Raw genomic sequence first — 23,324 nt, forward strand, 5'->3', positions numbered from 1 at the left:
AAGACTGAATAAGAAGAGAGAAATTTGACAAGGTCTCAACTTCTCTCCTAGAGAAACTGGGTCCCACCCCTTGAGCCTGAGGCCCTTTTGGTCACCCTACCTCCACCAACACCAACAAAGGCAGCCAGATTTGTGGGGAAAGGCCATTTCTATAATAGACCAACAGTGTGACCAGGCACCAGCTCCCACAATCCTAAGGTGCCCACAGAGGGAAGGTGCAGCCGGTCTCCAAATTCCTGCAATATACCCAACAGTCCTGGAGTCATGCTTAGGGCAAATTCCAGGTGGCTTCAATCCTAGCCGGCCCCACAGCCCACCGGGAAAGGGAAAACTCTCTGTTTCTCCTCTATTTTACTACAACGTTCTCAGTTCTACTTCATTTCTGGTGAAACGTGGAGCAGGGAGGTTTCCCACACCAAGTAATTCTCCGTAGACACAATTTAACTTTTGTGTTACAATTTAACTCAATTCTGACACTTTCTACTTGGAGGTACCATCAGATCCCGCAGGTTAAGGGCTCTGTCCCACAGACTGCCCTCGACCTCAAATACCAATCTCGAGTCCAGGTTGTCACTTGTGCCTCTGACCTACCAGCTATCACTCAGAGGTTCCCACAACCCCCTCCTTGGGTTCAAACATTTGCTAGAGCGATTGAACTCAGGGAAACAGTTTACTTACTAGATTACCAGTTTATTATAAAGAACACAACTCAGGAACAGCCAGAGGGAAGAGATACACCGGCGAGGTATGAGCATGGAAGCTGCATGCCCTCTCCAGGTGCGCCACCCTCCCAGCACCTCCACGTGTTCAGCAATGCGGAAAGCTCTCTGAAACTGTCCTTTTGGGTTTCTATGGAGGCTTCATTATGTAGGCATGACCCATCGATCCATTGAACACTGGTGATTAACTCAACCTCCAGCCCCTCTCCCCTCCCAGGAGGTTGAGGGTAGGGGTGGGGGGTGGGCACCGAAAGTTCCAACCCTCTAATCACATGACTGGTTGCCCTGGAAACCTGTGCCCCATTCTCAGGTGCTTGTCAAGAGTCATCTCATTAACAAAACTAGGTGTAGTTGAAAGGGGCTTATTGTCAAAAACAGAAGACAGCTTTATCTGTCTTACTACTTGGGAAATTCCAAGGATTTTAGGAGCTCTGTGCCAGGAAAGGGTATGAAGGCCAAACATATATTTCTTGTTATAAATCACAAAATCATACCACTCATCTCAGGCAGATCATCATCCTTGGCGCACAGCTCCCAAAGATCCCACATGACTTCCTTTGGAATCAAAGGGGAGGCTCCCTCGTGGGCCCACCTGAGGCCTCTGGCCACACCCTCTTCCAGGAGGTGGGCCCATGGGAAGGGAGGGAGGCCAAGGACTATCCTGTGATTGGAGGTAACCGGAGTCCTAGAGCTGCAGCTTCTAGTTTAAAGAGAGCATCTCAGCTCCCACCACCTCAGGCTGGAGAGTGGAGACAGGAAAGCTTGGGCAGATCTGTGCCAGGCATAGGGGGTGCTACAGTAGATCTGAGGCTACAGCCCAGTCCTAAGCAGAGAAAGAAGGGAAGAGGTCATTCAGAGACGAGAAGAGTTCCCTTTCCCTGCGCCCTCCCCCCTCACTGGGATGCCCAGGAATGGGGCTTCTTCCCTGGGTCCTTCTGTCCCCACCTACCATGGCCTAAAGTCCCAACCTGAGTGGCCCACACTGCTCCACGCTGCAGCCTCCCGCTCTGCCCTCTTCTCTGGCTACCCTCTGTCCTCTTCTGGCAGCTCACAATCCATCCGCCTCTCCTTCCTCACCTCTCCAGACCCTGGGGGAATCCAGGCTTCCAAGCCCTGCTGAGATCTGGCCGTCAGCTTCAGGCATAGGGGTGGCTCTGCCTCAGCCAGCTGCTGAAGTCTTTCCAGGTCATTCTCTCCGCCCATGGGATACCCGTTCACCTCCAGAATCACATCTCCCATTTGCAGTCCTGCCCGGGCAGCTGAGCCTCCTAGGGTCACCTGGTGGAATGGGGGAATGTAGAGCTTGGAACACCACGGAAAAGTCTGCTGGGTGTACTGAGGCTCTGGGAGGGAAGCAGAGGAAGACTTGTCAAGAGGCAAATGATTGAGAAGATCCAAGGTCCCTGGGGCATCAGTCACCTGGGAGATGAAGAGATGAGGCCCACTGGCCACACAGCTGAGTCGGAAGCCATAGCCACCGCCAGGCCCAGGGTACAGGAAGCACTGGCGGAAGCCGCAGGGGACGGTTGTGTCTTCAACTGGTGGGTCCTTGGTCTCAACCAGAGAGGCTGAGCCGGTATCCTGGGGAGAGTCGGGAGCCTCTGTGCTCTCCAAGAAGAGAAGTGGGGACAAGCGAACCTGGAAAAGAGGAAGATAGGACAAACCCTGCTGCTTCTCCCCCCACCCAAGCCCTGCTCTCTTCCTGCCCCCTCTCCAGCCCCCGCCCCGCAGCTCGCACCATGTTGAAGAAGCGGTCAGCCTCAGGGTCAACGACAATGAGCGAGACGCAGGAGCCCTGCGCCCGGATCTTGGACACTGTCTCTTCATGGCCCAGCCCTTCCACGCTCTCCCCAGCCACAGCCACCAGCCGGTCCCCAGCCTGCATCCCGGCCTTCTCCGCTGGCAGTCCTGGGTCCACCTCCCACAGGAACTGACCTGGGATGCAGACATCCTCACTGCTCCTTCCCACTGACCCCCAGTGCCAGCCCAGGCCACTGTATGCACACCGGGGGGCTGACCCGGGGCTGCACAGGAGGAGGAGGCCCGGGATGGGGTTCAGCCAGGGCCACCAGTTGTGTGCACTGAGAGGTGTATATATACACTTGTGTGCCCACCCCAAGGCCCACCTTCCAGCCCCGCCCCCAGGGCTCCCACTCACCGAGCCGACCGTCAAGGCCCTTCTCCTCTCGGAGCATGAACCCGAAGCCCTGGGGCCCTTTCTCTAGATGCAGACAGCGGGGCTTGGTGGGCAGTGCCCAGCCCTCTGCCAGGGGTGCAGCCAGGGGCATTCCCAGCTGGCGACACTGTTCCTCCACCTCTGGCCCTGCCACCAGCAGGGTCACCTGCTTGCCACTCTGCCAAAGCTGTGGGGACACAGCAGGGCATCGGCATCAACCTCCTGGGTAGGGAGGGCAGAGGCAGGCACCTCCTCACAGCCCCTCTTCCCAGGCCCAGGAATGAGGCACCAGGGAAGGGAGGGGAGGGCCTAGCACAGAGTGCAAAGGGAAGGGTGGTGACAGAGGTACAAGATCGGATCAGGCGATTAGGCACGTCGAGGAGTCGTCTGCTTCCCGAGGCAGGGACCAGGCCCAGAGGGGTGAGGACGGATGGGAAACAGGCAGTCGTACCTTCTTGCTGAGTTGGTTATGCGTGAACTTCTCCACGCTGACCCCATTCACTTCTAGCAGTCGGGCCCCAGGGGGCACTCCTGCCCGCTCAGCTGCTCCTCCAGTGCTCAGCACTAACCAGAAAGGACCCCGATGTCCTGGAAGCCCAAACAGCAAGATTCTGCCTGCTGCCTGCCCAGAACAGGGCTGAGATCCCCCTCCTGACCCCTCCCGAGCTCTAAGCTCACCTTGGGTGATACTGAAGCCAAAGCCACCCTCGTCTTTCACTACGTGGCACAGCCGAGGCCGGACCCCTCGGCCGAGAGTGGGACAGAGGTGGGCATCGTTCCCCCGCTGAGCTAGGGCCACCTCATGCACGTGCTGCGCCAAAACCGTCAGCAATACCCGAGGACCGCTGGCCCGGATGCGGCGTATCACCTGAACGGTGGGCACACGGAGCGGGCTTGGGCTGGCCCCTCTTGCCAGCTTCCCCTCCCTGGAAGCTACACTTTTCACCATGGGAACCAGCTCTCTGGAGGGTTTCACGCAACCATTTGGACCTGGGCATCCCTAAATTCTGGGAGATGGGGGAGGTTGAGGCTTGGGTCCTGCCCCCATATACCCAGGGAGGTGACCAACCGGCTTCTGTCTCCCTGAGGTGCTATAGAATGTTCTCCTGTAACACAGGGGTCCCAGCCCAACCTCACCACTGAATAGTCTTCATGTTCCACGACATGGTTGTTCACCCCCAGGATCCGATCTCCTTCCCGAAGACCCTGGCGCTGGGCAGAGGCGCCTGGCTCCACCCTGCACACCACATGCCCAGCCCTGCCCCGCTGCTGCTGCAAGTGGAAGCCAAAACTCCTGCCCTCCTCTCTGTTCAGCAGATAGAAGCGAGGTCGTTCCAGGCTCCAGAGATCTGGAAGGGGAGGTGGGCAGCAGAAAAGGGGGAGGAGAGGGGACATGACCCAAGTACCAGTCACCTTGTGTCTGGCAGACCCTGCCCCTGTGATAGAACACCAACAGGCTTCTGCCCAGTTTGGTATTGGGGAGCGGGGCTGAACACGGCCCAGGCAGAGTGGCGGGGACAGAAGGAAATGCCTGGCCCCCTTCCACCTCCACGCGGTTACTCCCACCAAGGCTGTTATCAGAGGGAGACAGAGTGAGTGGTTACCAAGGAGACGGGAAGCTGTGTGGAGCCCTGGTGGCTCTGGGGAAAGGAAACGGTTGCCCCAAGTGGTGGGGGGTTACCAGAGGGCTCGTGGTCTTCAGCCAGGGAGAGCACAGGATTATCAATGCCCAGTTTGGGGTTAAACTCAAACTTCCTGCAAGGAAGCAAGTCAAGCAGGTAGGAGAAAACTGACATCCCGACTTGGGTCCCAGGCTCGCCTTGAGGTGCTAATGGCAGCTGAAGAGCTTCCCCACCTTCAATCCCTCCTCCCTTTGCCCCAGTCCTTCACAGTACGGCACTTACGGGGCCAAGGAAGCTGTGTCCTGAAGATCTGCTGGGAAAAGAAGGGGTGAGGGGAGGAGAGGCATATTCTGCCCCCCGAGACTCCTCTTCCACAGTCATTAACTGAAAGGACTTCGGGGAACCCCCAAATTCAGGACTCGCTCCAAAAGGGTCTTCCCTTCCCCTTCCTTCTCCTCCCCGGCCAGAAATCTGAGCGTATCAGTACAGGGCGTGGACCAGGAAGGCAGACACATCCACCCACTCACCTCTCCCCTCCTGACTTCCAGTCTATTTGCCTCAGGGCTCCAAGCCCCAGTACCAAGTGTGTCCTGGTCCCAAAGCCTTCCAATCTGCCCTCTGCCCTAAAGTCCCCCCCAGAGGATTTCTCCTGGCCTCTTACCTGCAGCTGCCTCCATGGTTGGATCAGCGAGCCAGGCTCAGTGTAGGGACAAGGTCCATCGAAACCAGCTGACCCTCCCACCTACCCCGCCACGTCCCGCCTCCTCCAAGACGCTGCCTTGGAAGCAGTCGGTAATGGTTAACGGGAGGAGAGTCTTGTCCTCTGGGGAAGTGTGTATGTCCCTCCTGCCCTATTCTTGAGCCCCGACTTCCTCAGGAGACTCTGCTGCCGTCCCAGTTCCCCCTCTGCACAGAGAAAGGTCACTGTAATTGCTGGGCACTGTAATTCCAAGCCTGGGATAAGTGTATGAGAAGGGTGACAGGAGCCCTAAGGCCCAACATGGCCTACCCCCACGCTGACATCTTGTTCTTGCGCCACCCTCACCACAGTCCTCAGGGCCTCTGAAACTAGTGCCCAAGAAACATTTGCAACAGAACGTGGTCAGTGGTTTAACAGAATGACCAAGAACAGTACCCTTTCTTGAAAGCAACAGTCAAAAAAGACTCCACGGTAGTTGGAAGACACAGCTCTTTAATAGCAGCAAGTCAGCACCCATGCCCCTCGGGGCCACCAAGGTTGGGTACCATTGTGGTGAAGGGGAAACAAGGGTGAGGACACAGCACCAGTGAGAGAGGAAAGTGGCTGCTGGCATCCTGGGGGTCCCAGGGGGTCCCAAGAAAGCATAAAGGCAGGACGCGGAGGCCCTCCAACACATCTGGATGGCAAAGCCCCTGGCAAGGCCGACGAAAGAAGTGTGCCCCCTGGTGGCACAATCCAAGAGGAGATTGGTGGTGGTGCTACAGGACAATGTGGCCACCAAAACGCCACATCTTTCAGTCCTTCTAGCCGAAGGGAGGGGAAGCATGTTCCGTGACCCTGAAAACTCCAGACTTGGAAGCACTGGTTGGACATGCCCCAGGAGAGCAACTGGCACAGCTGTGCCCATTCCTTTGCCTCCAGCCCTGAAGGGATCTTTCTGGAAGTGGTAGTGCAAGCTAGGAGGCCACAGACAGAAGCGGCTTGGGGCCAGGGGACACACACTGCTGCTACTGTCTCAGCTTCCAGGGCCTCCCAGCTGCTCCAGGAGGGCCCTGACCTCGCCCTCCACTCGAAGCAGCTGGGCTTTGCGCCAAGGATTAAGGGTGCCTCCTCGGTTATCTTCCAGATCCCGCAGCAGAAGCTCCAGGTGGCGCCGGACCCGGCCCCGATCCCAGCTGTTGAGGTTCCGCTGGACTTCACCCAGGATCACTGACCAGTACTCAGACACTGCTGTCCCCTCTGTCAGTGACACCACGACCTGGGCACTGCCCTCAGTGGTGCTCCCCAAGTCCCGCAGGGCCTGGCGGCACTCTGAGCTCAGCTCGTTGAAGTAGAGGCTAGCAGGAGAGAGAAGAGTAGATGCCATTCAGCTCTGAGAAGAAGGGGCAGAGGGTGGGTGCACAGAGAGTAAGGGGTCTCATAACTGTTCCCCTGGCTGTGAAATGCAATGGGGTAAGTGTTTGCAATAAGCCAGAGATGGAGGGTGGTGGCCACTGGGAGGCAGGGATGACGCTAGAATTCAGTGGGACCAGGGTCAATAGAAATGGGGCCACTAGGACCCTAGGAGAAATGGTGGTGGAGAATCAGGGCAGGGGAAGGGCCAATCACCAAGGGTGGGTGGGGAGATGGGAGTGGAGGGCAAGACTCACTGCAGCAGCTCCAGGGAAGGGTGCTCCCGGGCAGCCTTGGCTAAGGCCAGGGCCGCTGTGTCGCCAGCGCCGTTGTAGGCCACATTCAGCTCCTGTAGCTGATGGTTACGGTCTAGCTGGGCAGCCAGCAGCTCCAGGCCCTCGTCCCCAAGGCCCGTGTGCAGCAGAGACAGGTGTTTCAGCGAGGTGTTTCCCGCCAGCCCCTCCACCAGCAGGGCCACACCCGCTGCCGTCAGCGGGTTGTTGGACAGCCTAGGGCCACAAGCACCCCAAGGTTATGAGGGCCCCTAGCAGATGCCCTGTGCTAAGCACTGGGACTTGGGCCAAAACGGTGCACTGGTTGGGGCAGAGACCAGCCTGGACGCAGAGAAATGCAGTCCCAGGAAAAGAGGATGGAGAAATGGGGGTGAGGCTCACTGTAGAGGAGGGAGAGTGGGGTGGAAGCCGGCTTCTCCCTCCCCTCCTCCCGCCTTCCATTCTCCTTTGAGACGCCCCTCTTCCCTCTCCCCTTCCTCGTTACCATGTTCCTTCTTGCTCCTTTTTTCACCCCCTTCCAGCCCCTGCTTCACCCTCCCTTCCTGATTCCCCATCCCCCTCTCCCTCCCTCCTCATTCATCTCCCCTTACTCCAATCCAAAATCAGGAACCCAGGCGTCTGGGTTGCTAGTAAATCAGTCAACACTTTAGGAGCATCTATTGAGTGCCCAGCGTCAGGGTCATCCTTGTGAGGCGACAGGGAAAATCCTGGGAGGGAATCAGTGGCGTTGTTACCAGGTAACCAGCCTGGGTGTTATTCCACCCCCCACCCCAGGCTGATTTTAGCCACGCAAGAGGCTTTCTTAGCACCTATTTATTGCTGGTGGCATCTTTTCCCCTGCCTGGCTGCTTGTACTAGACGTCATGGGGTGGGGAGCAGGTCAAGGTCTACACTCCCGTCTTCTTTACTACAGCATGGGTGTGCCTGTTCCAGGCATGTTGGGAGGTGGGGAGCTCACCCTTGACCTTAGCTGGCCAGCAGGATGGAGCCCCCTCCCAGGGCACTCACCGCAGGGTGGTAACTTGGCACTGGTCATGCAGCAGCAGGTCTCGGAGGTCCCTGCAGGCCTCGGGGCCCAGGCTGTTGAGTTGCAAGCTGGAGCAGAAGGTGGGCAGAGAGCAGGTGAGAAACCAAGGAAGGAGTTCGGCATGGAACCTGCCCACCCACCGGGCCCCTCCCTCACCATCCTGCCTCTCGTAGTCCACAGCTGTGTCCCCTTCTGCAGCTCTTGTCACCTCCACCCGTACCAGATTTCACCCCACCCCCTGGTCCTTCCTCACTCCCTTTGCTTTCCCAAGAACCTTCTCTTCCACCCGTGCACGAGGACAGGGCCTCACCCCAGCTTCTGGGCACGCAGGAAGACAGGCCTGAGCGTGCGCAGCCCGGCAGGGTCCAGTTGGCAGGAGGCCAAGTTCACCTCGTCCAGGGCATGCCTTCCACTGCCCAGTACAGCTGCCACCACCGTGCACTTGAGGGGCGTCATGCGCACGCCCGCCAGGTTGAGCTGGCGCAGGGAGCCGAGCACCTCGGCGGAGAAGCGCTGATTCTGGAACTCATAGTGGAAGAAGAGGTGGTCAAGGAGCTCCGAGGGGGGCAGCACCTGCCGGCCCAGCTTGCCCAGCTTCCTCTTGATGGCCTGGGCATTCTCCAGGGCATCCAGGGTCTTGATGGGGCAGCCGAGCTGAGCCAGCACTACCCGGTTATGGGCAGAGAGAAGGCCGCCCATGAACATGGGGAAAAGCTCAAAGACCTCATCCTCTGTGGGCTCGTCCAGGTGGCACCGCGGGCCCTCCACACCCAGGATACTGGCACCCATCTGGTCCAGGACGTCGTCGTTGTAGTAGTCCTCCTCTCGGAACATCTCCAGCACCATGGCCTGGGCCACTGCCTCGCGGCTCTTACCTACCACACGCCAGAACACACGTGGAACCACCTGGAAGGGAAGAAGGGAGAGGGCGCTGCAGCCTACTGTGTGCTGTTTAGCCTTCTGGCCTAAGCTTAAGGTGCAGTCTTCCTGACTGCTCCAGCCTGGTGATCTCCCTTAAACTCGAGCACGATTTGTCTGATCATACTACTCCCCCTGCTGCAGCACCTTCCGTGGCTCCCCACTGCCCATGTGGAATATAAAACTTTGCATAATTTGGCCCCAATTTGACCTTTCCGGAGTCACCTCTCAACACTCATCTCATGTACTCCAGACACTGGGAAATTCTTTCTTTTTCCCAGACACTCCGTACATTTTCAAGCCCAAGCATGGTGGGAAGGAGTTAGCATATATTATGCATTCAGCTTGGTACCGGGCTAGGTGGTATAAATACATCATCATCTTCAACATCATCACCGTCATCCCAGCAGCGATGACGGATGTTGCTCCTACTGCTTCAGACCCTGCACGATTTGGCCTCGTGAAATAAAATTCATATTTTAAGGAAAGACAAGAAAAATTTAAACATAAAATTTTTCTCTGCCCATTTGGGCCTCCTCCCTCCCCTCCAGTGTGCATTGTGCATCTGCATTATGCATTTAACTAGACCTCCCCAATGGCAGAAATACCCGCTCAATCATAAAGGTCAATTTTTCTCCTTCTGGTGCCAGCCATGTAACTCCTTAGAAGATAACATTCCTTTCTCAATCCTGTAAGGGGTCATAATGACCCACCACTCGCCTTGTATATGCAGACATCTTTGGTGAACTTTATGTACAATGCCAATATATCATTTTCCTTAAAGACAGAGATTGGTGCAAAACAGACTGCTGAGAGACCTGAGGAGATACTGGGCCTCACCTTGTGGAAGATCTTAGTTTCAATACTTACTTATGATCCTATTAATACTACTAGCTATATTACTTGTATTTGCCTATTTTATAAGATTGTTGTTTCTTGCATCACCAAATGTGTGACTGAGCCTCAGATAAAATTAATGATGATTAGGTGACTTGAAACAATTGATCAAATATATAGTTCTGTAAGATGAATGATTGTAATAGTGTAACTCTGGATAAGGGAAGAAACAACAAGAGGGAACCGTTCCTTGGATCATAACGGACTAGTAAGACAGGGGGTCCAGAGGATTTTGGCTACTGTTAATAGGGTCTAGTCCACTAATAGCACATTGAGTGACCTATCAATGAAATCCTGGCCTGACCTGGGAATGAGCATTCCTAGTGCTGTGGAACATATTGGTCACGAAATGCCTCCCAAACCTTGGTTGAAACTAAGACTGAAAGGGAAGGGATTGTAAAATAAAGAATGTTGCCCACCACCCAATTCTACAAAGTCAAGCCATTAGCCACTGCAGTCACTGGATACAATAACCTCGAAAGGAATTCAGGGCAAAGATCAGGATAAGGCACTTTGTGCTTTGAGAAAACTGACAGAACTGGTCCTTAGATATTTCAGGAGAAATTTTTGTGAACCCGGATTCTTGCATCTTTCCATACTTAGAAAAGCACTAAAACCATTAACTGAGATGTCTGTCCCTCGTAACCAGGTACAATCTTCTACTGCGATGTATGTTTGATTACACATACCCCCGTTGCCAAAATCACATATATTGAATACGTTGGCCTCCCTCTTAATCTCTTTGGAATAGTTATCAGAGCTCTCTGAGAGACTGTCTCCTGGGTTATAATCCTCAGATTGGCTTGAATTAAAATTTCCATTTCTTTCTTAGATGTGTTAGGGAACCGTTGACTAAAACCACCCGCCTTGACCAGGCACGATGATGACCACTTGCATGAGTTGTCTCATAACAGGAGGTCCCGATAAGGAACATGGTGCTGCCGTCAAAAACTAGAGAATTCAGGAGGGGCCAAAAAGAGGGAGGAGACGCCAGCCCCATAATATTGTCCTATCAACCTCCCAGAATCCTTGGCGCTGGAATCCATCTTGGCTGAGACATGCGTGCCACCAGGAAGGACCTTGAGTCAGACTAAATATGGGCCAAGCAAGATGACTGGCCAGAGACAGCCCAGAAACTAACCCCATTACCATAAAACCTGAGACTACAAGCCATGTGGCAGAGCAGTTCTCCTAGGTTCCCTTACCCCACTGTTCTCTGCTCGGGCAGCCCTTCCCAATAAAGTCTTTTGCTTTGTCAGTACGTGTGTCTCCTCAGACAATTGATTTCCGAGTGTTAGACAAGCGCTCGCTCTCAGGGACTTCCCTGGTGGTGCAGTGGTTAAGAATCCGCCTGCCAATGCAGGGGACATGGGTTCGAGCCCTGGTCCGGGGAGATCCCACATGCTGCAGAGCAACTAAGCCCGTGCACCACAACTACTGAGCCCACGTGCCACTACTACTGAGCCCATGTGCCACAACTACTGAAGCCTGTGCGCCTAGAGCCCGTGCTCTGCAACAAGAGAAGCCACTGCAATGAGAAGCCCACGCACCGCAATGAAGAGTAGCCCCTGCTCACTGCAACTAGAGAAAGCCTGTGCGCAGCAACAAAGACCCAACGCAGCCAAAATAAATAAATAAATAAATAAATAAATTCATTTATTAAAAAAAAAAAAGAGCTCGCTCTCAGGCCCTGGAAGGGGTCCCCCTTCCAGGAACAGATGGACTATCGATCAATTTTTCACTGACAGGCCCCTGTCAACCACGGCACCTTCATGACAGCCTCTCACCCTCGCTCGCTCTGCTCCTGTCCTCTCGGCTTTTCTCTCTCTCTTTTCCGTTTTTTGTTTTTTGACGGTGCCAAGATTGTTCCTTCTTCAAAGCTGTGCCCTCTTCCCGGAGTGTTCCCCCCACCACACCCAGTTCTTCTCCTGGCTAATCCTCCAGGGATCAGATTAAAAGCCCTTCCTGCAGAGAGGCTTTACTTATCCCCCCAAACCAGGTCCCCCCCTCCCCCCTTACATACTTCCATAGCACCTGGAACTTTGCTTTCCAGGCACTTCCCAGAATTTTTAATCACATGGTTATGTTGACATGTTTATGTTGAGACCATATGATCAGAAAAGGCAGAAACCTGGGGTTCTGTTGCTTTTTCCTCCGAATCTAACACATTGCCTGGCACACAGCAGGCACTCAAATAGTTATTGAAGAACTGAATGTTTGGGAGGTTGGTGACATCAGCTGCCATCCTTGCAATGGTTCTGAAAGGAAAGGAGAGGTCCATTCCTCTGCCAAGAGCCACCAGGTTGTCTTGTGGCACCTCCTCTCATGTGTTTTCTTCACTTTTTACAGGCGAGGTTCCCACCATGGAGGTTATAGTGCCCCTCCCCCAACAAGCATCTGGAGACAAGACACACAAACTGTCACTCTGGGAAAATGAATCAATAGGCTCATGAAGAAACAGATGGTACCCATCCTCTGCTAGGCAACCCTCCCTCCAAGAGGGCTTGTGGGTGTGCTGCCCCCTTAAGTAACTGAGTGGCTTTCTGAACCCTGTCAGGAGACCACAGCCTCTCACTGCAATCCAGATGAGGCAAGCACATCCTCAAAGGGGTGGGTGGCCTCAGCAATGGCCATTACCTCCCTGCCTGAGGCAGTGGTGTAAGAAGGGATGGGCTGCCTGAGACTGTTTTTGTGTTTAACAAACAATTAAATAGCGCTTACTATGTGCCAGGTCCTGCAGATGAAGACATTTAATCCTCATATTGGGCCAATGATATAGATTCTATTATTATCTATTATTATTCATTTAACAGATAAGGACCTTGGGGCACAGAGAGATTAAGTAACTTGTACAAGGTCACACAGCTAGTAAGTGGCAGAGCCTGGATGTGAACCAGGTAGCTGCGTTACAGAATCCCTGTTTTTAACCCTGAGGCTTTGCTGCCTATAAAAAGGAAAACTTGTTAAAATGTTGTCAGCTCACCAGGGCTCTGCTTCCCCAAGACCGATTACTGAAACATTGCTATAGCAGACCAGGGTTACCTAGCAAGGCGCCATAGCTTCCTAGAAATATCCATAGGACATCAATAAAGTTTGGCGGAAAGAGCACAGGATTCAGAACCACAAAACCTGCACTCAGACCCCAGTTATTCTCCTTACTATCTGAGTGACCTTAGTCAAGTTACTTAGCGTCTGTGAGCTCCAGTTTCCTCATCTATAAAAGGGATCATAATTATATTTCATTTACAAGGCACCCGGGCAGACATCAGCCGAGAGTGGCTACTTCTTCCCGTCAAAAACTTAGTACATCCGCCCTGCTCACAGCACAGTCCTCAGGCCTGTAATTTGGTTTCCGGAGCAGACCTGCACCCAAGACGGACTGTCCTAAGCCAATTACCAATGCCATTTATCCTCCTGGTATAAATGAATAAAATGGCATCTGCTTTATAAACCTGTCTCTGGTGATTAAGTTAGGATGAGACATCACTCCCAGAGTCTAATCACCTCTGAGGAACAGATACAATTGGGTTTCTGGACCTGCAAAGCACAGGACAGACCCTGGACAGTAGTGACCCCTGCCACCCAGCAACAAAGACTAGGAGGAGAGAGGCAAAAAACAAAAAAAACAAAAACAAACAAACAAACAAAAACCTATCATTAGAGTTATGGGATTGTTATGAAAGTCCCTGCACCCTCAGATTCCCCTCCAAGCCTTCCCCAGCCTGTGGCTTCTCTCTCCCTCTTCCTTATGCCCCATTCCCACTAAAAGCCAGATTGCCCAAATCTGAAACAGAGCCAAGAAGAGGATTCACAGTCATGCAGGAAGAAACAGTTTCCTTCTGGGGAGGAGCAAGGGTGAACGAGGAGGATGGGGGCCGGCAGCCTGGGATCCTAGGGCTGTTACCTTGAGCAGGTTGAAGAGCAGGGGCAGGGCCCGCAGGGGCAGCAGTTTGGCCATGATGCCCAGGACTAGGCTGATGTCCTCCCCGACACGGCCCACGAGCTCGGCCACTTCCTTGCTCACTCGCTGCAGAGTCGTCTTCCGCAAACCCAGCACAATGTAGAGGGCAGCCAGGTATTCCTGCATGGCGGGCACAGTGAACACGAAGGTACCCAGGTGCCCTGGCTCCACGCATGGGGCCAGAAAAAACCTCAGGGCATCCCGGCGGAACACATGCAGCAGCTGAAACTCCTCTTCCGTCTGGATGCCAGCTTCCAGGCAGCCACGGACATCCTCTTCAGAGAAGTACGTCTTGCGGGAGGACACCCCCTCGTAGGCCAGCTTGCCCATGGTTCGGGCTGCATAGGCCATCAGGGACAACTTGGAGGGGTCAGTGCTGTCCAGCATCTCCCCACTGAAGTTTAGATGCAGGAAGCTGGTGTAGATGCTCGTGAGGGTCTGGCCGGCTGGTGTGGGAGCGTGCAGGAAGTGCAGGGTGGCACAGACAAGCCAGCAATACGAGGGCAGGAAGCAGGCAGCGGTGATCTGGTGGTGCCCCTCCAGGTTCCGGGAGAGCATCTGCACCAGGTGGTCACGCTGAGCCGGCGTGGCTGAGACTCCCCCAGCTCCGTGCCTGCAGTCTGGCTGGTTGAGGCGGAGCTGGAAGTAGAGCTTCTGTAGGTTGGTATCAGAGAAGCCACAGATCTTGCCATAGCGGCCCACATACTTGCTGGGGATGCGGCCGATGGCAGAGGGCCGGGTGGTCACCAGAATGCTGGCCTGGGAAGAGCATGGTTGAGAGTTAAGAAAGACACTTGTGGGCTTCCCTGGTGGCGCAGTGGTTAAGAATCCGCCTGCCAATGCAGGGCACACGGGTTCGATCCCTGGTCTGGGAAGATCCCACATGTCATGGAGCAAGTAAGCCCGTGAGTCACAACTACTGAACCTGCGCTCTAGAGCCCACGAGCCACAACTACTGAGCCTGCACGCCGCAACTAGTGAATCCCACGCGCCTAGAGCCCATGCTCCGCAACAAGAGAAGTCACCTCAGTGAGAAGCCCGCGCACCGCAACGAAGAGTAGCCCCCGCTCGCCGCAACTTGAGAAACCCGTGCACAGGAACGAAGACCCAACACAGCCAAAAATAAATAAGATAAACAAATTTATAAAAAAAATAATAAAGACCCTTGTGTCCTGATTGGCTCACTTGCCAGGGAGTCCCTGAAGACTGAGTGTTCAAGGATGAAGATAATGACGACCACAGTAATATAACTCACACTTACTGAGCACCCACTATGATCCAGGACACTGTGCTAAGCACTTCATATGCAGTATCTCATTTGTTCAGTACAACTCAAGGAGAGAAGGAAACAGAAGCCTGGAGAAGTTACTGACTTGCTCAGTCCCACGGCTTGGAAGTGGAGAGGCAGGATTTGAACTAACCCAGAGCCTACGTTCCTACCCATTAAACACGCGGACTCAGGACACGAAAATCCTGAGGGGGCAAATTGGGGACAGTGGAGGCAAAGCAGGGTGCACTCACCTCGGGCAACATGTATTTGCGTAGCAGGTTGACGATGATGGCAGCTGGCGCCTCTGACTCCTCCGGGTCACTGCAAAGCCCTGTGCCCGCCAACCGGAAATCAAGGTTGAGGTGCTCCAAGCCGTGGAACACAAAGAGCAGGCGGGAACCGGCAGCGGCCATCAGAGGCAGAGTCTCCTTCAGGGTTGTGTAGCGCTGGGCCACAAGTTGGCACAAGGAGGCCGGCGCAGGGCCCAGGGATGACAGGTCCTCGCAGGAGAAGGGGATGAGCAGCTTGAAGGCTGGCAGCCGCCCGTGACACCAGTCCAGGACCATCTTGCACACCAGCGTGCTCTTGCCTGTGCCCACTGTCCCGTAGAGCACCACCGTCTGCACCCGGCGCCCACTGGCATCTGGGTCAAAGAGCTGAGACAGGGCCAGTGGAGGGAGTCCAGCAGAGGGCGGCTGATGCTCCAGGGCCAGCTCAGCCAGTGGGCGAAGCAGCTCATCAGGGCTGCTCTCGCGGATCACAGGGTCTACATGCACCGTGTCTAGTGCAAAGGTTGGGCCGAACTGGCGCTCTTCCCTGGGCAGCCGGCTGAACCACTCGGCCAGGTTCTGGCGGTGCCGCTGGATAGCTTCTGGATGGGAAGGCAAAGGGAATGTGTCAGGGAGAGGGGCTGAGAAATGCAGGAGCTTAAGGAGGTGGTAGGGTCAGGCTGCGGAGTCAAGACACAACACCAGGAGATGCCAGGACCCAGAATGGTGCTGGACACACAGGACTCCCTCAGACTGTCCAGAAAGTTTGGACCCCTGTGGCAGAAAGTGGGAAGCCATGGAACGAGTGAGGGTGAGTCTGGGCTGACTGGCTGCATGATTATCTGTGTGTGATCTTCACCTGACAGCTAGAGGCAGTGTGTTGAAGGTAGGGATATTATATCCCTCCCAGTGCTTTGTACATCGTAAGTGTGCACTGCATGAATGTTGCAGGAAGGGACACATGGACAGATGGATAATGGGGCCAGGGAGAGTGGGTCCACTGATGGCTGATTGTAATGGATCCTCTATACCTCCTTCCTGCTTGTTTCTCTCTCCAAGCCCTTCTTCCCCACGCTCCCTGAACCCACCCCCGCACTGGGAGCCCAGCAGCCCCTCTCCTCAGGCTGACTGAGGAGCCAGTCCCTTTACCAGCTGCAGCGATGCCCTGGAACAACTGTCCGTGCCTCCCTGATGGGGGACCACTGCCCGCTGAGCTTCCATGATGGCGTATAAAGGCCCTGTGAGCAAGGAAAAGGGATGAGCTGGGGCTTGGCTATTGGGCTCAGGCTCTGCACAGGCTCAGAGTCCAGGCCTGCCTGGACTGATGAACTTCTGGCTTCCTGAGATCCAGGCCTGACTCTGGACACCCAAGTCCAGAGCCTCATCTGACTCTCATACCCTTCCCAGGGCCTGAGGTCTTGCCCCTACCTCTCCAGCCCCCCACTGCTGACTGCCTGCCTGGAACTCAGACTGACCACTGCCAGACTCCACCCACTTCCCACCGGTCCTCCCTCTGGCTGACCACTGTGACTTGTACTATGGATGATATAAGCTAACTTCCTCTTAGGCCTGGTAGTTGAGTCTGTACCCTCTCCAGCCCCGGAAGACCAACTCTCCCCAGGAGATCAAGCTCTCTCCAAGTCCTGACCCTTCCCAGGCTACTCTGCTGTGCCCAGATGTGTCCTAAGGTATGACACTGAGGCCTCACCTAGGGGGCCCAAGGGGGCGCTCCCCTTTAAGGGGCCAACTCCAGTGGATCAGGAAGGGGATACGTTCATCTACAGAGAGAAAGCAGAAGGAAGAAGCAGCATCCAGAATTCACCCACATTAGCTCAACAATACACAGATCCCACATCTACATCAAATCCCCATCATTTGCTCTCATAGCATCATGTACTGCCCCTTTGTAGCAGTTATTATGACATTTTATATTTCATTATGTAATTATTTGATTAACATTCATTCACACACTCACCCCCATTCCTCCATGAGAGCAGGGATCACATCTGTTTTGGTTCACAAGTACCTGCTTAGAACTTAGCACGGGGTCTGGCACATAGCAGGCACTCAATAAATATTCGTTGAATGCAAAATGAAATCAGACAAGTGTTCCTGGACTTATGTAGCTACAGGGACACTCAAAGATCATCTAATCTGACTCCCTTAGTTTAGGATGGGAAAAAGGAAGCTCAGGGAGGTGCGGTGACTTGCCCAAGGCCAACAGCTAGTAAATCACAGAGCTGGGACTGGCATGCCTGATGTCTGGATCCCTTCTCTCTTGGAGGTGCCATCTGGACTCTGGAAAGGGAGAAGTGGCAACAGAAACCCCTACTTCCTGCTCACCTGCTGGCTGGAGTACTCTTCCCAGACCAGGGCCCCAAGAGGCCCTGGGCAAATGGCAGCCCCACCTCATGGCAGGAGAGAAGGTCAGGGCCTGGGGACTGAGCACACCACCTTCTATCCTGTTCCGCTGCAGGAAGAATGGTGTGAATGGACCCCACACACCCCCACTTTCCCACTCCACCTCTCATGCAGGCCAAGGGAGGCCCTTCCTCCTCAAGAGAACATCAGCCTTTCCTTAAATGCCAGCATCACCAAAGCCCTGGCTTGGCTTTCAGACCTCTCTCCTCTACATTCCCCACCTGGCTGATCCTACCACCCACTGGTTCTCCCCTGAGGCTTCACGATCGCCTTTCTCCCGAATTCCAGCCTAGTGAACTGTTTTATTTAGGTGCCCTTTTTTTTGCTTGGCTGCCAGCAAGCTCCTATGAGTCCTGTGTTCATTTTCAGTGGCTTTTCTGAGTCAACATTTTCCAGTAACAATCATCCACTCTCCTCTGAAGTTTTTCCTTAGCTATCAGGTCCTTTTAGCTGAGTTTTAATGGTTTGATCATTTTATCTTCTCTGTGACTTTTATGTAACCTGCCTTTGAGGCTGGCATAAATAATAGATAAATGAATGAATGACTTCCTATTTGATATCTCCATATGGACATCCTGCCAATGCTTCGAGCCACACGCTCGCAGAACTGAACTCAGCATCCCTCCTCCCCTTCCAGTTACTTTATTGCAAATCTTCCCCATCACATGATTTCTACTTGAAATCTGACCTCTTTGTCTTCAAATCCTTCCCCCCTCCTTCACACAGTGGAAACAGCCCTGCCGGTTCCTCAACCCAGCACTTTGCCAGCCTGTTCCTATTGCATAATCCCTACCACCGTGTGCTAACTTAGACCCTCCTCCTCCTTACTGGCCTCTGCCTTCAGTCTCATTCCATTCCCATCCCTCATCCCAGCCACCAATCGCCTCCCTAAAATCCTAGGTTATGTAGCGTCCAAACACCTGGCCCACACCAGCTATTTTCCTGAGTTTCCCCCTGACCCATACCTCACCCGCCAGGCTCACTGAATTCTTGCTCCCACTTTCCTAACTTTGTTCATACTCTTTCATCAGCTTGGAATGACCCTCCTCCCCTGTCAGAAGTCCTACTCAATCTTTTAAGAACCTGCTCAAAGGTCCTCTCTCCTGGGAAGTCTTTCCTGATCCCTCTGAGCTCCCTTAAATGAAGCATACAGCTATCTGGCACCTGGTCTCCACTGAGATGTGACTCCTTAAGGGCAGGGCACCCTTAGGGAGAATTGGGTGCATTGGGCCCTATTGCCAGCAGGGCCAACCAGTGGAGGCGCAGCCTGGGGCTCAGACCAGGAGTCCCGGGGTCGGGGTCAGGGAAGAAGGGTTAAGAGACGGCCCTGGAAGGCTGGAAAAGCTTGGGGAAACTAGCTCAGTGGGATAAAATCGATTGGAGGGCCTCTGACTCAAGATGCCTCTGGCGGTGGGGATGGGGGTAGGGAGGTCAATTGTCAGAAGATCACCGCTGGTCCCCAGGGAAGTGAGAAAAGGAGAGGGCACAGCAGGAAAGCTACGGGGCCTGTGCTCGCACAGGTCCAGAGCTCCTCCTCTTAAACTGGGTCCCAGCTTTCCTAGTTCTACTTGGTTTCAGAGCCCAAGAGTAAAGCCCGCCTGAATGCCCACCTCTCAGAGCACCGGCTGCGTCCCACGCGTCCCCAGCCGCTAGCTCCTAGTGGCACCAGCCCAGCACCGCCCCGCCCCTGCTACTTAGACCTTTACCGCCGCTGCCCGGGCCCGGGAGCCGATCGCCGCCGGAGTCTCCCGCTTGCTCCCAGAGGCCCCGGCGCGGCGCAACGCTTCCTGCACGCCCCGCCCGCCTGCGCGGAGCTCTGTCAGCCCTGGCATCCGGCCCGGCAGCGGGCAAGCGCCAGCACGAGCCCAGGCGCTCCGGGCCGCCGGGTCCTGGGAGGAGGGAGATGGCGAGAGGGGCTAGTGTCCCGGAGAGCAGGCCCGGGGCGGGGACTTCTTCCCCATCTGTCTCTCCTCCCCCCACCCTCAGTGGTACAGCCCTCCATCCAGGCGGGCCCTGCCGCTGGGACTGCCCTCTGCAGGTCACTAAGCGCCAATTCCATCCCATTACTCACCACCTCCCAGGCAGGGCTTCTTGTTATGCCCATTTTACAGATGCAGGAACTGCAGCTCAGAAGGGTGAAATGACTTGCGCAGGTTGACCCAACCAGGAAGGGGAAGAGCCAGAACAAGAATCCGGGGCCTGGGTCTTCCTACCTCACCCCTGGACCTTCCCGAGGCGACCCCCATTCCCCATCCCCCATCCCCCATCCCCCATTCCCAGGGCATTCTTCCCTCTGTGCCTCTTCACCGCTTCAGCCTGCTTCCTAACAGAGATCTAAGTCAAGGTCTTCTTGGGTCCTCCCTCTGTACCTGGCTCTCTTCAGACCCCAGACCCCTGTGTATGGCTTCTGGTCATTTGGGTCAAGGCAGGCAGAAGAATGGGGCTGAGGGACAGCTCCCACCTCAACCTGCTCCTCTTGTCTGGCACCCAACCATAGCCTGGCCCTGGGGCTTCCTGGTCCTCAAAGCCCCCAGCCTCATCCCTGTGCTTCCATACCGGGCACACCCAGGACCCACGTAACCGATGGAGGAGCCACCCACCACCCACAGCCAGGGCATGCCTCCACATGCAAACACAGCTTGCACTGAACGGAGGTGTGCAGTCGGGAACTGGTAGAGAGGCGCCTTGGGCAGGGCTGAGAAGAGGGCTTTATGATCTCTACCCTCCGTCCAGACTGAGGACAGTGTGGATATTTCACTTATACATGTAAACATCTGTTCTTTCACTGAACACGTGGTATTGGGCTAGTATCGAGCAACCAGAACAAGGTGAACAGGGACCAGACCATAGCAGTTCCCCTCCAGGGGGCCCAAATGATGGTACTTCAGAGGGAGACAGAAGCCTTAGGAAAGCCTGGGAGAGGAAGTTACTAACTGCCTGTCACCTGGGAGGTGACATTTGAACTAGATCTTAAAAAATAAGCTGGGGGACTTCACTGGTGGTCCAGTGGTTGAGAATCTGCCTTCCAATGCAGGGGACGCGGGTTCGATCCCTGGTCAGGGAAATAAGATCCCACATGCCGCGGGGCAACTAAGCCCACGTGCCGCAACTACAGAGCCCACGCGCTCTGGACCCCCTGCACCGCAACTAGAGAGAAGCCCACGTGCAGCAACTAAGACCTGACGCAGCCAAAAACAAATAAATAAATAAACATTAAAAAAATAATAAGCTGCTACTCAGTCATAAAAAAGAATGAAATAATGCCATTTGCAGCAACATGGATGGACCTAGAGATTATCATACTAAGTGAAGTAAGACAAAATATCATATGGTATCACTTATATTTGGAATCTAAAATAATGATACCGGGCTTCCCTGGTGGTGCAGTGGTTAAGAATCTGCCTGCCAAAGCAGGGGAAACAGGTTCGAGCCCTGGTCCGGGAAGATCCCACACGCTGCGGGGTAGCTAAGCCCGTGCGCCACAACTGCCGAGCCTGCACTCTAGAGCCCGCGAGCCACAACTACTGAGCCCACGTGCTACAACTACTGAAGCCCGCGCGCCTAGAGCCCATGCTCCGCAACAAGAGAAGCCACTGCAGTGAGAAACCCGCGCACTGCAACTAAGAGTAGCCCCCGCTCGCCACAACTAGAGAAAGCCCACGCGCAGCAACGAAGATCCAGTGCAGCCAAAAATAAATAAATAAAATAAATTTATAAAATAATGATACCAATGAACTTATTTACAAAACAGAAATAGAATCATAGACATAGAAAACAAACTTATGGTTACCAAAAAGGATATATTTGGAATTTGGCATTAACAGATATACACTACTACATATAAATCAAATAAACAACAAATAGCACAGGGAACTATATTCAATATCTTGTAGTAACCTATAATGGAAAAGAATCTGAAAAAGAATATATATGTGTATATATATACATACATGTATAACTGAATCACTCTGCTGTACACCTGAAACATCGTAAATCAACTATACTTCAATTAAAAAATAAAAATTAAAAAAAGCCAGAGAAGGGAAGGGCATTCCAGGCAGCAGGGAAAAGAGCACATTTGATTTTAACAAAGTTCTGAACGAGGAGTACGATGGGGTGAGGGGAGAGGAGGTAGAGTAACGCTGTGAATGTGATCTTAGGGGTGACATTTCAGGCCTGGAGGACTCCTCTAGCTTCACTCCACTTACCTAGCCACGCGAGACAGACAGGCCCTTAGCTGCGTTACTGGACACAGCTCAGAGCAAGACATTCCCCTTCCCCACCCCGCAGCGGGCATGACAGCCATATAGGTTTTATTAATAACATATAATTTGACTGGCCTCTTGCAGACAGAAGTACTGTGAGTCATACTGTGGGCATGTGCTCTGTCGTCGGACCTCAGGATGGGGCAGCAGGTGCTACAAAGCCACAGCACAGAGAAGTGCTTTGGTCATCTCTGCCCTCCAGCACCTTGCACAGACCCTGTCACAGATGGCAGCTGCGTTGAAGGAAATGATCTCTGGGTCCAGGAAGTTCGGCATTCAGGGAGAGTGAGCCCATTTCAAAACATGCTTAGATGCCCCCCCTCTGCAGGTTCCTGGGACTAGGGGGAGAAATCGCAGGTGGTTCTCAGGGGCAAGAGCACAGTATCTTGAGAGCTTGCTCAAGTCGCTTCTCCAAGCCTTGGTTTCCTTCTCTGTAAAAGGGGGAAATGATCATACTCATCCTAGTAGCCTCATGGAGTTGCTCCAAGAATCAAAAGTGCTTTCTTCGCAAATATGTGAGCCACTCTACGAAACTTCTCTGTGAGCCGCTCTACAAATGTTCTCTGTGAGCCACTCTATGAATGTTCTCGGTGCCTGAATGGCCCTTGCTGGCTCTGGAATGGCTGTTCATTTCCTTTAGCTCCGAGGGGAACTTACAGATGTGTGAACTTATAAATTTTACTCTTTGGGGAGTATTTTAAATTTCATCTTAAAAGAGAAAGAGTAAAAATGAAGAATCTTAAGAAAGACTATATAGTGGCAGAATTTTGTGCCCTCTGACTTTTAGGAGCCACGTGTTGGTATCATTCCAGGGAGAAGGTGGCACCCAGAGTGCCCCCTAAAGCTAGCTAGAATTCCAGGTGCTAGGACTCAGACTTCCCACTTCCCATTCCCATGCCCCACTTCCCACCCCCGGCTCCCACCCCCATAAGAAACAAAGTTAGTCCATCTCCAGGCAATCACCCATCCGGTCATAGATTGGACCCTACCCTAGCCCGGAGCATAGCACAACTAGGGTATCCCAGGCAGCCAACAGGACTGATGGCAGCCCCTTCCTTCAGTCCCCAAGCTCAGGATCAGGAGGGAAGAGGGAGAGACAATGTACTGCTTCTTGGGTCATCCTGCCACCAGCCCTCAAGGCCTTCTGGACAATTGCCTACTCCAAATCTCAGGCTACCAGAGCCATTTGTAGTCCTGGTGGTTGATGGCTTGGCCATGGGAGTGTGGCTCGGTAGGAAAGAAGCGAGGAAGAAATGAGGAAAGTTGTGCTGAGCCCAGTGGGGTTCCTTCCACTCTCATCCTGGAGCTTAGGTCCCTGGGGCTTTCTGCTTCTCACTGCCTTCACAGCCCCTAACCTCCCCACTCCCCCATAGGCACAACCGGGGAACAAGGGC

At 53.9% G+C, this 23,324-nt stretch overlaps 2 protein-coding genes across 7 annotated transcripts; both read right to left on the bottom strand.

Annotated features, from left to right (window-relative positions):
* Positions 1 to 669: 669 nt before the first annotated feature.
* NHERF4 (NHERF family PDZ scaffold protein 4) lies at positions 670 to 5,198 on the bottom strand. The gene is made up of 11 exons (XM_059930217.1): positions 5,179 to 5,198; positions 4,800 to 4,827; positions 4,577 to 4,650; positions 4,033 to 4,244; positions 3,574 to 3,763; positions 3,347 to 3,483; positions 2,878 to 3,082; positions 2,458 to 2,654; positions 2,139 to 2,357; positions 1,797 to 1,997; positions 670 to 1,542 (listed from the first exon to the last, which is right to left on the bottom strand). The coding sequence occupies exons 1-11, from the start codon at positions 5,192 to 5,194 to the stop codon at positions 1,513 to 1,515; spliced, it is 1,509 nt and encodes a 502-aa protein (XP_059786200.1). The 5' UTR covers positions 5,195 to 5,198; the 3' UTR covers positions 670 to 1,512.
* A 491-nt stretch (positions 5,199 to 5,689) lies between these two features.
* NLRX1 (NLR family member X1) lies at positions 5,690 to 19,601 on the bottom strand. Of its 6 annotated transcripts, none has more exons than XM_059930218.1 (10): positions 19,372 to 19,601; positions 17,588 to 17,714; positions 16,953 to 17,022; positions 16,394 to 16,482; positions 15,227 to 15,846; positions 13,649 to 14,464; positions 8,240 to 8,835; positions 7,911 to 7,997; positions 6,867 to 7,118; positions 5,690 to 6,554 (listed from the first exon to the last, which is right to left on the bottom strand). In XM_059930218.1, the coding sequence occupies exons 1-10, from the start codon at positions 19,495 to 19,497 to the stop codon at positions 6,233 to 6,235; spliced, it is 3,105 nt and encodes a 1,034-aa protein (XP_059786201.1). In that variant the 5' UTR covers positions 19,498 to 19,601; the 3' UTR covers positions 5,690 to 6,232. The 6 variants fall into 6 exon arrangements, with proteins under 6 accessions (XP_059786201.1, XP_059786203.1, XP_059786202.1 ...); XM_059930220.1 differs by having other exon boundaries at positions 19,276 to 19,456; XM_059930219.1 differs by lacking the exons at positions 16,394 to 16,482; positions 16,953 to 17,022.
* Positions 19,602 to 23,324: the final 3,723 nt, after the last annotated feature.

This window comes from Balaenoptera ricei, chromosome 8 (assembly GCF_028023285.1).
Source record: "Balaenoptera ricei isolate mBalRic1 chromosome 8, mBalRic1.hap2, whole genome shotgun sequence".
Taxonomy (NCBI): domain Eukaryota; kingdom Metazoa; phylum Chordata; class Mammalia; order Artiodactyla; family Balaenopteridae; genus Balaenoptera; species Balaenoptera ricei.

Excerpts from the sequence above, each read along its gene's own strand:
- NHERF4 (XM_059930217.1), bottom strand. Across the intron at positions 3,083-3,346 it reads ATAACCAACTCAGCAAGAAG|CTTTGGCAGAGTGGCAAGCA; the intron begins GTACGACTGCCT and ends GTGTCCCCACAG. Across the intron at positions 1,543-1,796 it reads TTCCCCCAGGGTCTGGAGAG|GACTGGGCTGTAGCCTCAGA; the intron begins GTGAGGAAGGAG and ends TTCTCTGCTTAG.
- NLRX1 (XM_059930218.1), bottom strand. The coding sequence starts at position 19,497 with ATGCCAGGGCTGACAGAGCTCCGCGCAGGCGGGCGGGGCGTGCAGGAA. Across the intron at positions 17,023-17,587 it reads AAGAGTACTCCAGCCAGCAG|ATGAACGTATCCCCTTCCTG; the intron begins GTGAGCAGGAAG and ends TTCTCTCTGTAG. Across the intron at positions 14,465-15,226 it reads GCAAATACATGTTGCCCGAG|GCCAGCATTCTGGTGACCAC; the intron begins GTGAGTGCACCC and ends TGCTCTTCCCAG.